Raw genomic sequence first — 14,651 nt, 5'->3', positions numbered from 1 at the left:
CGTTATTTAAAGTAAGAAAGATGCTTGGATATCATTCTCTAATAATTGCCATCAGTGTTCATCGCTTGGCTTGCATTGTTGGAAATGTATATCAACATTAAAAGCGAAGTTAAAAAGGCAGACTCCCGAATGGAATTGGAAACATATGTGCCATGTCGCCTTGTCTGCCGTTGCAATTGAAATACAGACATTTAGGGTAGTACCGCGATTTTGGATTTGCCGCGACATGTTTACACTACTAATACGATCTAGTTGAGGCATTTCTCATGCATTCCACTTTTAACTGTCGTTTTTTATGTTTTTATAGACATGGATTTTTATGATATTAGAAAAATGTGCTATAAACTAGTATATGTAACAAGGTGTGAGCAGCTAAAGTTTGCAGCAATTGAAAATTTTTCGATTTTTGTATCGGGTATCGTATTGCTGTACAACTTTGTTAAAGACAGCATATCAATCTAACAAGTCGTTTTTACAGTCGAGAAGATTTTGAATATATATAATGCCTCTCAGGTAATGCTCTAGCTTTAACTCTATCAAATGTTTGTGATTTTTTTATTCGAAACATCGGTCAGAAATAATTATTTAGAAATAATTATACTTAAAAAAAAATCACAGTAGACAAATACAAATTGATATTATTTATGAACACAATAATATGGACGTTACTCTAGACACTTGAACCAAAATTTAATACTTCAGTCCAGAATAAGCCGCAAAAAACATCATCGACATGTAAGACAATACATTCAGCCAAATATGTGTACGTTCACCAACGAACTAAAACAAAAAAAAAGCTGAAATTTGAATCTGGTTACACACCTGCCGGTTTGCTTGTGAGTGGTTGGAAAGGATCGCATCATGAGATCGGGCGAATCTTGGCAGACACTCGCTCCGTCGTCGCTGCAAAGTTCCACCACGTAAAGAGCGACAGCTAACAGCCACAGCAGCAGCAGCAGCAGCAGCAGGGCGGTCGGTGGTGGTTACCTCCTATTTGCTTTATTTATTGCAAGCCGAAAATTTCCACATGAGGGCTTCATGCCTATCGGTCTTTGTCTCCGGCTTTGCTTTCTTCCAAGTGCAACTGCGTTGTCCCGAATACCGGGTTGTTCACAACACTGAAGAATTTTTCATCCCATCTTCCATTTCTTTTTTCTTCTACAACAGAAATTAGTCGACCAGCGGTAATAGACTAAATGACTGTAATACGTTTTATGGGGTTTAAAGAACATTGAATACTGATTTAAAACTCCACTTTTTTCAGAGTTCTGAACAAGCATCATCCGTTTGCACGGACAAAACGTGCGCATGTATTACTGGCAGCTCGGGTCGGTGAAGTAGCATGAATAACAATTGGGTCCTATAGCTATACCAGTTTTTATATATCATTCGAAAAAGCCGCGTTTTCTGAACAAAACGTGATTTTTAAAAAATGTTTATCGTTTTCCTTCGATTTTTAAATGAAGAGTAAAAAAACTGCTCGAAAGGTCTAAGTTGACGTTTCACCCATGTACGGCATATGAGAGAACTGTCATTTAAGGCATTTCGAGCAGTTTTTTATTTTTCATTTAAAAATCGAAGGAAAACGATAAACATTTTTTTAAATCACGTTTTGCTCAGAAAACTGCACTCTTTCAGCTGATATATAAAAATCAGGAATCGGTTTTAAACTTTAGGACCCAATTATTTTCCAGCACGATCATCATAAACTTTCTACGAGAACGAGACATTAATCGCTTTGTTTATTTCTTGTTGTAAACTCATTAGTTTTACAGAGATTGGAAATAAAGAGCACATTATTGCGCAATTGTATGTCACGTCTACTTGCCAAATAGATCCCAACAAACACATGTAGTCATGCAGAGTTGTTAACTTTTCAACTGATTCAAGACAATAAAAATAATTTTTCGTTCATTTTAGAACTATTTGTGTACGTCGTTGCTTTTTCGACACAACCACGTAACAGAGAGCGTTGCTTGGAGCTGCAATGTCTCGAAATTGCGGTTTCGGTATTATTTCTTCGTATAGTATTAGATATGCGAGAGGAAGACCATCTGCGATCAAATTTTACGACTTCCTGGGACCACCGGAATGCTCTGTCGCCAACATCTAATGTGCTATTCGAGTGCAGAAAATATTCGTCCAATAATATGACTAAATTTACCACAATTATGCCTTACCATACTAATTTGAATACACTGCCAACCTAATTGGTTCATCCGCTCTTCTACCTTCTGATGCATACATTTAAATTCTTGCAAGTACGCAATGCACTGCGCTGCCAGAAGGTGGAATTGGAGCAGAAAATATCCAAAGCAAACTGAAAGTAAAAACAAGCACTTCAATTAAACTATAAACGAAGAATATAGAGGCCATCAAATGAGATTCTCTTGTAGTAATGAAAGGTTAATCGCTTTCTTTTCGTTGAAAATAAATTGACTCAATAAAGTTGAATAACCGACCGTTAGTGGAAGGTTTAAGCCTTTTGTGTTTGTTTTCTTTTTTATAGAAAGATTAAACTTATTTCTGTGCTTTTTTTTTATTTGAAACAAGAAGTGTTCAATTTTCTCTGAACTAAAATGAATTTTTAAATGTTTTTTTCTAAATGATTCTAGTAACATTGGTCGACGCAGGTGCACTCCAAAAGCTCAAACCGGAATAAATGAAAGATCATAGCTATTCCTGAGAATTTTAGTGTCCTAGGCATTACCTTTTATTCAGAGACTTGAAAGAGTTTCCTCGTAAACATAACGTTAAAGCGACGAACTAGGCGAACAATTTATATAGGGGTAAGTGGAGTAAGACCGCGCTTAAGCAATTCTGTTTATAGAAAAAAAAGTTGCGGCTCCAATTTTACCTTTTTTCTTCGCTAAGGGGCTCTTCTATTCAATACCCGCATTTAAAAAAATGAGAACTGAAATATTTTTGTTTATTTTCCAGCTCTTTTTTCAATTTTAAAAATTCATTAAAAATGTGTAGATCTTTTTCATGCGGGGTAAGCCCGCCCACCAGCGGGGTAAGATCGCCCACCATTTTTTGAGGATTATTGTTAGGGCCAAAACGGTTGATTTTATCGGTATAGTGTCTTTGACAAAGTTGTAGATATTTTTTTTCTTTTTTAATAAAATATACACTATGAAATATCTAAAAAAAATTTTTTTCTAAGTTTTAACTTTTTTTGTTTTTGATTATCCAAGTTCAAATCAATGTTAAACTTTTTGTGGTTTTCAAAATAAATAATTTTTTTAGAATTGGGGTTTTTCAATATATTCAATTAATAATATATCTGTCTTTAGCTAAAAATAAAAACTCATTAAACCTGTCTGTATGATATTTTTGAAGACTTATTATGTTTAGAGTAATAATGATAATTATTAATTTTTTTATTCATATTTTCAATTTTTGAATGTTTTTTTTTAAGGACAAAATTACCAACGACTTTACTGCCGCGCATAGCAAGTCCGTCCCATTTGCATTTTCACTAAAATTGAGTTAATGGGCGGAAATGGTAGTTAACTATGTATAATTTCGTAACAATAGATGAACTCAACTATTTTGTTCTAAAAAACTTTGGAAAAACATCCAAATATATTGTCCCACCGCATAAGAAGCAATGTTATGAAATTATATAAAACACGTTTTTCGCGGCTTGCTGAAATTGCAAATGGGACTGACTTGGGTTTAAAGAAAAAAAGATTATTCTCGAAATAAATTTTTGAGATAGGTAAGACACTTGTTGACACACAAGACATTTATTGCTCTCCATCTGCACTCCACCGCAGATGGTACGCAGCATCTTCCGTTCGAAGACCCCAAGGGCGCGTAGCTCCTCCACGAGCATGATTCAAGTTTAGTGGTCGTAAAGGACTACATACTTTAGGCGTCGTACACAAATTACGTAACGCAAAAAATCTAGATTTCAGACCCCCTACCCCCCTATGTGACGATAGGTAACGTTCGATATGACTGCCCTTCGAAATTTTCAAATTCGAGCAAACATCACAGTTACGTAACTGTCTCTATTACCCCCCCTCCCCCCTACGTAACGATAAGTAACGCAGACTCAACCTTCCTCCCCCCCCCTTCATGCGTTACGTAATTTGTGTACGACGCCTTATTCGTAGTTCAAAGTAAGCACGATTTCCTGCCAGATGGTGTCCACAAACTTCTCTGCTGGTGTCGTTGTCAGCAGTCACCAGTGAATCCAGGTACAAGAACTCGTCTACCACCTCCTTCGCATCACCGCCCGCCAATCTGCCCGGTTTCAGCCTTCAGTCTGATGTACGTTGCCGTCACTTCTTGAAAGTACCTGCTACAATAATAATGTCTCCGGCAGCTCCTATGAGCTGAGCAGACCTCCTTAATATAACGCGTGTCTGCTCTACGTTTCACACCTTCCAGAGCGATGTTAAATAGCAACAGGATAGTTGTTCGAAGAAACTCCACAGTGTCCCCGAAATTCGAACTATGTACATAGGGTTTTTGATCCTGGTTCGAACCATGTCAAAATTGATTCTGGTTCGAACTATCACGAAAAATCCCGAATAATCATATTAAATTCAGTTATTTTAGATAAGAATGATTGCATAACATGCTTTCAAAATCTGTCTTACCATAGGAATTTTTTTACATAATAAAAATTACAGCCTTAAGTTCAATTATTTACAATTAAAAAAGCATTTAATTTGGCTTTGGTTGTTCATTTACTGGTTTTTCATCATTATTATATGGTATCCAAACCAATTATATTCGAGCAAAAACAGTTTTGAAACATTTAGACATGAATATTATACCATTCCTGTAACATTTTTTCCATTGAGAAGTTAGTTAAAATACATTTCAAACAAAAATATGACTGTAGTTTTTTGATCCTGCTTCGAACGACCGACGATCGTGGTTCGAACTAGCAAGCTTCCTTATACCACCGCTAGAGTCGCTACGTACTTTTTATATTTCAATCAAAGCAGTCCAAATATTTAGTAACTTTTTGGTAAATTAGTATGCTATTAGGGGTCATCCATTTCCGTTCAGTATTTGTTTGAGTCATTGAAGGAATATTGCATATTTGGAGGAGTAAAAAAAAACTTTTGCACGATTCAATCAGTAGTTCGAACCAGGATCATAAATGGTTCAAACCACAATCAGCATGGTTCGAACCTGGATCATTATTTCTCTGTCATTAAATATCGAATAGTAAATCATTCAGGCATTGAAATACAGTTTTGAGTACTACAATATACTCGTTATAAATGTGTTTTCGCATTAGAAATCAATTTTGATACACAACTGCCATCATTTATTAGAAACGCTGAGATCAACCCAAGTGTATCATGGAAAACACTGAAACTAGTTCGAACCAGGATCAAACACTCTACTATGCATCAACCGTGGCAGTTTATGCGGTAGCCGTAATTGTTCATAATCTGTCATAGCCCGATCTCGATCGATTGTGTCGTACATCGATTTAAAGTCGATGAATAGATGATGTAGGTGGTCCCCGTGGTTCTGTGGTTAGCGATGTCGGTCGGCTAACTCTCCCACACGGTTGTGATATCGGGTTCGATTCCAGATCAGGTCGAGGATCTTTTCGAGCTGGAAATTTTCTCGACTAGCACTGGGGTACGGTGTATCGTTGTACTTATCCTACAACATGCAAAATGTGCCGAAAACAATATCGATAACGAATTCTCTCAACTAATCTTAGTTGATCGAGACCGCATTAGTCCCCCAGGCTAGCGTGCGATATTGTTGTTGTTGAATTGATGATGTGTGGACATTGTATTCACGGCATTTCTCACGATTGCATAGAATCTAGAAGAGTATCTTGCAGGCGGCGTTCAGCAGCGTAAATAAACAGCAGTTGCAGCAATCCAGCTTGTCGCCCTTTTTGTAGATGAAACACGTAATACCGCAGACAGACGTCCAAGCTGAGTTCCAAACTTGTGTAAAGATTTTTGTAGTAGCAATTCGTAACCAGATAGCGCTACCAGTGACGCCAGCCTCATACACCAGCGAAAAAAAAATGTATTGTAGCGATAAGGTCACCAGGCGGCGCTAGTATACAAGTAATTTATAACGCAATTCTCTTTGAAATTTTACACGGAATTTTCGATCAATTTTGTTCTTACTTGGACGTCTGTCTGTGGTAATACCTTCCATTCACTCTGTTGATACTACCTCCTCCTTCCAAATCATGGCAATAACCCAGTGTAACGCCATGGTCAGTGCTTCGCCACCGTGGCTCAACAATTCGCTGGGGAGTTGGTCAGCTCCAATTGCTTTTTATTTTTTTCAGCAGGCTGATCTCCTTTTAACCTCTTGCAGGCCATTGGCTGGAATTCTGTCGTCATCCACGCGTACACCAAGAGCTACTCCAGTACGTCGTCGTCCTCTACTACATCGTCGTTAAGGTGCTCGTCGTTATTCCGCTTGTCGGCTTGTGCCACGTAGTCTTTGCGGGGACTGTTTAACTTTTTGTAGAACTTTCGTGTGTCATTTACACGGTACAGTTCTTCCATCGCCTTGCGATTTGAATCTTCTTGCTGACGCTTCTTCTTCCGAAAGACTGAGTTTTGCCTGTTCCGTGCGCGTCAGTTTGCCCTCGTTCAGTGTTGCAGCATTCTCTGTCGTGCTGCATGATTCTCTTCCACTAACTATTCACACTCGTCGTTTTCTGTTCAGAGCCATTGTACTCAGTACCGCTACAGCAGTATTACATATGACTGATAAAATGTCTCTCTAGCCATCTGTTAGAGTACCTGCATCAAGCAGTTCTTCCGTTGCTATTGCTGCTACTGCGCGCACTCCCGTGATTTTTCGACGTCCCGTAGCTGCTCGATGCTAGGTCGTGTTAACGGGCTTCGACGCCTGTTGCGAGGTAATGGTCCGAATCTATATTCTCACTACGATAGGTGCGAACGTTGATGATGTCAGAGAAGGATTCGATTAGAAAATGGTCGATTTGGTTCTTCACTTGTGAGTGACCTTTAGGTGGCTTTGTGGATGTCTTTGCGGGAGAAGAAAGTACTCCTGACCACTATATCACGGGTGGCTGCAAAATGCACATATCGTTGGCCTTAATTATTTGATGCGGCATGAATCTCTTATAACCAAGATTATACTCTATTAACCTATCAAAATTTGTCAACTTTTCATTAGAAACAATGGACAGGGGTAATTTTGTTGAAAACTGTATACACTGATATTAGTGAAACGTTTTATAGAATTGACATCATAGTCAAGTATGCCCTTCAAAATGAGACCAAGAGATATTTTTGATGTTTGTCCCAAAAAGAATGACATACAAATGAAAAACAGAGCGGGGGCCTAGTGTGGTTGGTAACGTCTCCGCCAACCACGCTCGACGCCTGGGTTCGAATCCCACCGCCGACATAGGTGTCGATGGTTGTGAGGTGGCGTGATCCACTCACAACCAACCCAACTGGTCTAGATTCAATCCTATCCGACACCGGGAGATTTTCTGAGGCGAAAAATCTCTGGGATCACGCCTTCCATCGCATGAGGAAGTAAAGCCGTTGGCGCCGGTCCGTTAATAAACGGGTCGTGAGTTAGGGTCCTGGGTGTGGAGTCGCCTCTCTGGGCGTCGGTGATTGGCCACAACAGTGACGGAACAAGACCGACGGAAAATAAGCGAGAATAAAAAAAAATGAAAAACGCATATATTTTGATGAAAAATATTAATAACTTTGAGTAAAATTGAGATATTTACGATGTCAGCATTGCAAATTGTTTATCTTAAAAAGCTCTACAAGTGGTTCAAAGACAGTTTTGAGATGAAACTTGAAATAAAAAGTTAGAGGGTAAAATGTGTTTTTTCAATATAAATCGGTTGTTTTCAAAGATAGAGAAAAACTTTTTTTACAAAGTTACTTAAAATGAATGAAGCTATAACATTGTAGAACAAATTTTTTCTTCTATCTACAACAATAAAAAAGTTAGATGCTTTTTTGCATTGAAAATGTTGGTCATCCTAATTTTTGATAATTTTTCAATAAGCGCTTTATCATATGTAACAACTTTGTAGAAGAAAGTTTTTCTCTAAAATGTTGCTATAGAGCTCTAGACCCAAATTTCCCCCTAAATTTGGTTTCTGGACCATTGTGCATTGTTACTTAAACGTACGGGACCAAATAATACACTGTTATAATAGATCGCGTCGTAGGGTAACGGGGGAATTTTGGCCCACATGCATATTTTGGCCCATCCGGTAACATTTTACGCATTTTATCTGATAAATTCAATGAATATTAGAAAACTATGCATGCAACATTGAATAACACACCTAAGAATCATACTACACTATAATTTTCGGCGAAAAACTGGCTCTAGGTAGTGTTATTTTAGAATTAGTTCATACATATTCAAAGTCATGGCTGAGTCAACCCAAAGTCAAGAGGAAGTGGTAATATACAAGTCAACGTCCGGAAGCTATTGTAACAAATTTGTATGCTTTTGAAACAATTCGTTGTTGTAGTAACATCAATGAAATGTCATAGAAACAGTTTGTATGCTCTAACATGTTGAAAAAAGTTGAAAAAATGGTTAAACGCATGGCCGAAATAAGTTTACCTCTTTCTGAAGCGAACATATTTTGGCCATGCCAAGTTTTGACATCTCTTTGTTTACCGTTCGGCCGTTGCATGTGAACAACGAAGCAGCATGTGACAATTTACATGTAATTACTTCTTAATTTATCACATTTAACGATATGAAATTGAATGAAAATGCCTTCTCCTCAAACCCACTATTTTTGCTCTAAAAATACCGATGATGATTTTAAATTAAATTAGTCTGAACTATTTCCATACACGTCTCTAGATATAAAGGTTATATTTGGTGGACCAAAATATGTTTTTAGTACTTCGTAGAAATTTTGATATTTCTAGGATATTTTTCAAAATATTGCATTGTTGAATGGTGTATATTAAAATAGACACTTAGCTTTTAACAATGGTATATTACAGTAGGTATTAATGTTAAAAATTTGTGTTTGTTTTAAATAAACTGTGCGAACACTTCCAAAAGCTGGCCAAAATACCCCCGTTACCCTACTTGACGGGTCGGATAGTTCATTTGAAAGAAAATTTCAACAGAAATAAAAGGCACATCTAGAGTGTTCCGCAAGGATCCCATTCAGGTCGTTTATGATCCATAATTTTTGTTGACTATGTAAATTTTGTATCGACCAAAAAAATTCTTATTACGTACCGTGTACGTAAGTAACGAACCTATAAACCTAATGATGAAAACATATAATCGATACTGCGTTCACATTTATATTACTATGCCCAGAGATGTAATAAGAAAAGTGTTTAACAGAAGAATTACTAGTCCTAGAGTTCTAGAGGTAAGAACAATATTTTTAAACAACATTTGTTGTCTACATGTGATAGACGAATTAAATAAATGAATTTATAAAAAAAACTTCACACTTTTTAAAATGTAAGTCTAGATATGCAATATTTTAAAAAAAATGAAGTGAGCAAAATGGCTTCGTTTAGTAATGTCTACAAATCCACAAAGTTTCATCAAAGTTTGCGAGGGTGCTGTTAAGTTGGCTCGAAATTCGTTATATCCAAAGAAAAAAGTCCCAATGACCGGTGTGGTATATAAAAATTGAGAGATTATAAAACCGAAACAAACGTTCTGCTTCAATAGAAACATTGTGCAATTGCTAATTGCAATGAAATACCAGGAAAACTATTATTGACATGTTCCAAAAAAAATATTATTGTTAAATTATTCTTCGTTTCATAACAAAAAAAAGAAACTTAAATAAATCTATTTCCGATCTAACGGTTAATTGCCTGTTCTTTATCTCTGGATACAGGTTTCAGATTATCTCTGATGTGTTTGAAAAGTGCGAAATATATGTAAAACCGTTTATACTCTCTACTCATCTTCAATCATCAATGCTTCTCAAATAGTTCAATAAATATGATAATTCTTCCCAAATTTTGAACCATTTGCAGCCCGTTGCAACTAAGTTCTGGCCACTTCAGTTGAAATGAACTTTAATAGGTCAAAAGAATATATAATAAACAGAGTAGTTAATACCTATTCCTTGAGTTTGACCATTATGAACATGTTGAACGCGTACTGCACGATCATTTGATTGTTAGTAATAAAGGGTCATAAGTTGCCCTTTTTTCAGAGCGCTGCTGATAATATTTGCTTTGCGTTGAACACTCATATAGCGAACGTAGAAAAACACCCCCACGTGGCACCGTTTTCCTTTAAAAACCACCCTATGCATCGAGTTCATATTTACAACTCGGCAAACGACCGCAACAGAAGCATGGTTTATGATATGAATGCACGCTGCAAAAAATACATACATTCACCGGGCGAACCACCGTGTCCTGGCGATTCGGCTCCGTTCGGGAAACTTCGGTTTATGCTGGGCAAGCATATGATTTTGTGCATCTTTACGCTTTCTCTGCATGCTGCACACCGCACACACCCATATCAGACTTCCCGCCTGCCCGCATCGTTTATGCTGTAAGCTGGTTGCGGCAGCATATCATGTTTTGCGTTTTGCGTTCTATCGTTCGTCCATTCCCGTTTGTGTCGTCATTTGGTGAGGACGTGTTTTCTCTCTGGTGGGTCTTCCGGCAATCAAATCCCATCGTGTTGGATAGCGTGAGGTACCGATCGTTACTATTGAACCACTTAATCACGTTCAGAGAAGCGGAAGTGGTGTCCACGTGCAGACCGGTGTGTGCCTTTTTTCCGATGCGAGAATAGGATTTTTATACCCGATGTCCCCGAGAGACCGAGTGTGTGTAAATCAACAAGTGTTCATTGTCTGGAAGCGAAAGTAAACGATTAGTCTGTCAGTGCAAAATATGTGGAGAATTCTGGTGAAGAATAAGGCGAAAGAGTGTTCCGCGGTTGAAGAAGTGAACTGCTGACCTAAGGATTATTTAGCGGCTAATTGAGATCGAAGATCGACTAATTGAACTTAATTGACTGGTTGCGGTGAAGTGACAACTGTGGGTGCGTGTCCGCGTGGGTGTGTTTGAGTATCGTTAACCGAGAGTACGGTTATTCCGCTTCGTTTGAAATAATGGCCGAAGAAAGCCTACATGTTCCCGATACGAATATCGATTTCCACATCGTTCAGTTGTTTGAACGATTGGAAAACCTCCGGAGGGAGCCCGGAGCGTCCAAGCTGTCCACCTCCCTGCAGGGACGAGCCAGCATGCACAACGAACTGCGCAGTTTGGAATTCTGGAGGTAAGTAATATTTATTTTCGGGATAGACTTTGTGCGAAACATTTATGAGTCGGCAGTTTTGTTTACCCAAGATTGGCACGATCAAATATTAACAAGCTCCCCGCGAATGGTCTCACTTATGTCTGCATGTCGCATAACACTGGCGCAAAATTTCTTCTTTCCATCTTCGAGAGACGGGCTGTGCCGTGTGCTGGGCCGGCTTCTGCTCCGGACATATCAAATTGAAAAATATTACCGAGAAATCACAATGTCAATAGAGTGAACAGATAAAAATAGCTCCGCGATGAAAGTACACACAGTGTGAGTTTATGCGTATATGTGTGACACGAAGGCAGGACTCAGTGAAATGTTATTCATGAATGATTAACATTAATTTACTGATCACAAGATATCAATCGATGTTTATTGGGAAATAGTTGATCCATGTACATTTTGTTAGTATGTATCAATACGCTCTATATTACTCCTTTGATGAATCACGTGTAATACGAAGTACGTATTTCCAGATTTCGAAAAGTATTCAAATATCACAAGGTTTGGTGAAGGTTAATGAATTCCATACATACACAACTCAAATATGTTTCATTACTGAGATCCAGTTGAAGTATTGCACTCAACCTTTGCATACTTTTATCCGATTCAGACGGATAAAGTGACAGACACCTTACTTCGATATCAATCTCAATTATTAATATTTAATTTAAAATACGTCAGTCATTGGGTCGCATCGCTTCCGCCGTCCGGCAATGACAAAGTGTATTTATTTCATAATCTAACCGTCAAAAACAACATTCGCCCAAATCCGTTAACTTGAAGTGACGTCTAAAGTTTGGTAGGCCTAATTGAATTCCATAATGCTTTCACTTTCTCGCTCTTATCCTTACAGATCGATAACCTCCGAGTGTTTGGCATCGTTTTTCTACGTCTTCATCGTGTGCGGAGCTGCGGCCGGAGCCGGTGTCGGAGCCAGCGTCTCGTCAGTCCTGCTAGCAACGGCACTCTCGTCCGGATTCGCTGTCACTGCGCTGACCCAATGCTTTCTGCATGTCTCAGGTAAGAGGACCGTGGTGCGACCCTACTTTTTAAAAAGTAATTAGCCTCTGGCTGTAGAGCCTAAAACAGGGAAATTCCGTTATAAATTATATCGCTTATCCTACAGGATGCTGGTTTTACCAGTCTATCCGCAGTCGGCTTGGGGATAATTCATGAGACAGAATATAGTTTAGAATCGTATTTCCATATGGTGCAGTTCTGGTAGGATTTTCCTGATAGTACTTTCTTCCGTGCCATAAAAAGATATAATGGCATTGTGGGTATTCCAGGACTGTGCATTTTTCGTGTAGCAATTATTATCGAAAGAATGCAGTCCACGGTACACTTTACCGGTTTTGAACGTGGTTTAATTATTCTTCCATTAAACGGGAGTTTGTACTCCAAACCTGCGATGGGCTCACACAAAAGAAATTTTGTTGTATGCAATTCCGTTCGTCCAATTACCATGCCAGTCAACCGGTTCTTGATAATGGAAGGAGATATCCAACAGCACACGAAGAGATGGACCAGTTCATAAAAAAACTTGATGGCAGCTGCAAATTCGATCGTCCTCGTACAGCAGCGACATGATGCATAGCTCATAAAATTTCCGCGCCAACTTTCTTCACAAACGACGGAGTCTGGAAACGATATAAAATGTCCTCAATTTCGATGACTATACTTTTTCACGCTAACAGTTTCTACTTGAAATGTTCACTTTTGATGTTTGCATGTTGGAGCTGTTATTTGAAATGAATTGTTAATAAATTTTTCTCAAAATGGGTCGGCGAACATAGCAACAGTATTTCGCTTTTCATGTTATCGTTCGCGAGGGGTTCCGAAGTGCACGGGGTTCACGAACCGTGCAATTATGCTCGGGACTTGCCTCGTTCGCAAATACTTGTAAGCGCACTGAACTTGCACTGAACGACATGTCAATGATATGTACCTACGCTGTGTACACAAAGAAAATTTTTCTCCATCCTTTATTATTCTAGAAGAAACCGGCATCAGAGTCATTATCATAATTATCGTTTGTCATCGCATGCTCTCGGAATAGTTTAACCAGCAGTTTTCGAGAACGGGCTCAAATCACCAATCATCAACCGAGGAGAATTAATTCGACCAAACAGGAATAATTCAAACGGTTCGCACCAGCTCACGAATGCCGGGTTATCTTGAATTCATTCCGAAGACGAAAAGCAGCTGTCTCCTTTTTGGACAGTTTTCTTCTGGCCGTTTACAACTCCAGAGGAAATGAGCGCAAAAATCGATGATAAGCCTCCAATTTTACGCTCTGTTTGAACACGGGTTTTCCTCGCGTCGTCGTTTGCTTATGGCTGTCGCTTGAGCCGCTGCTAACGCTTTCAACGCTGGATTAGTCTGTGCCGTCTTTGACACATATACTCATTTCCTGCATGTTGCTCCTGCTGGGATCACTCTTCAGATTAGCCGATGGAGAGATAACTGGCTGCGGGAAGAGGTACTTAACCCCAAGATGATTGGTATCTTAAAAGCTTTGAGATGTTTTTTTTTGTTCAAAAGCTTTATTGTAATGAGTTGAGAGATACAATTGCGTTCCTTTTTCAATAGGTTTCTTTTTCAGAGGGTGTAGTATTCGACAAATGGCTCTTAGTTCGTTTTTTATTTTGAGTTTTCTTTGAAATATAAGGCATTTTACATTCGGAGAAACTTTCTTCGGTTTGACACGTAATGTGTTATGTGGTTAACTAGTTTTTGACGTAGGACTACGTCTTGGTTTTCTATATTAGATTTTAAAGGGTGATTACTGTTTAATCCTACAATTTGTGCAAGTTCGAAAAAAAAAACAAACAGCTTGCGCATCAATGGATTGAAAAATTTCCAACCATCGTTCATCGCTACTGCAGTTTTTTTTCTGATTTGTCAATCTTTTCGGCAGAACAATAGTATTTGAGTATTTATTCATAAGTCTTCGAAAAAAAATCGTACAGACTGTTCTAATGACTATTTATTCTAAGTTCAAAGGTAGATTTGGACAAGTTAAAATCATAATAGTTTGGAACGTTATCAAAATCACGACAACAAACATCAAAAGGGTTGTTTTGTGCAAACAGAGTGCGGTGTCTAGCGATCCGGAGAATATCACTTCGTCTGGTGAGCCTTGGTGGTACGTTGAATCGAATGTGGCTAGGTAATTCTGGATTATCTACATTATTCTCAAGGAGGTCGAAGATTAGGAGACGTTGTAGTATGGTTCTCGGACTTGACAGAGTTGGTAGATGTATGAGAGAGCAGCGTTGTTCATAGTGTGGTAGTCGCACTGGATCATTCCACGACAGCAATCGGAGGGCATAACGAAGGAACTGACGCTGCTCTCG

General features: G+C 38.5%; 1 protein-coding gene across 2 annotated transcripts in view; it reads left to right on the top strand.

The window, feature by feature from the left end:
- The window catches only part of LOC129730442 (neurogenic protein big brain), a 100,719-nt gene that overhangs the window by 51,063 nt on the left and 35,005 nt on the right, over positions 1 to 14,651 (top strand). Inside the window, exons 1-2 of one of the 2 annotated variants that reach the window (XM_055689770.1) lie at positions 10,561 to 11,259; positions 12,146 to 12,312. In XM_055689770.1, the coding sequence (XP_055545745.1) occupies positions 11,090 to 11,259; positions 12,146 to 12,312 (337 nt within the window). In that variant the 5' untranslated portion in view covers positions 10,561 to 11,089. Of the gene's footprint in view, positions 1 to 10,560; positions 11,260 to 12,145; positions 12,313 to 14,651 lie in introns of those variants that run through there. The other variant, XM_055689771.1, reaches the window with a different exon arrangement.

Source organism: Wyeomyia smithii, chromosome 3 (genome assembly GCF_029784165.1).
Source record: "Wyeomyia smithii strain HCP4-BCI-WySm-NY-G18 chromosome 3, ASM2978416v1, whole genome shotgun sequence".
NCBI classification, from domain to species: Eukaryota; Metazoa; Arthropoda; class Insecta; order Diptera; family Culicidae; genus Wyeomyia; species Wyeomyia smithii.
Note: the sequence above shows the minus strand (reverse complement) of the source record. Positions and strands in the feature narration are given on the sequence as shown.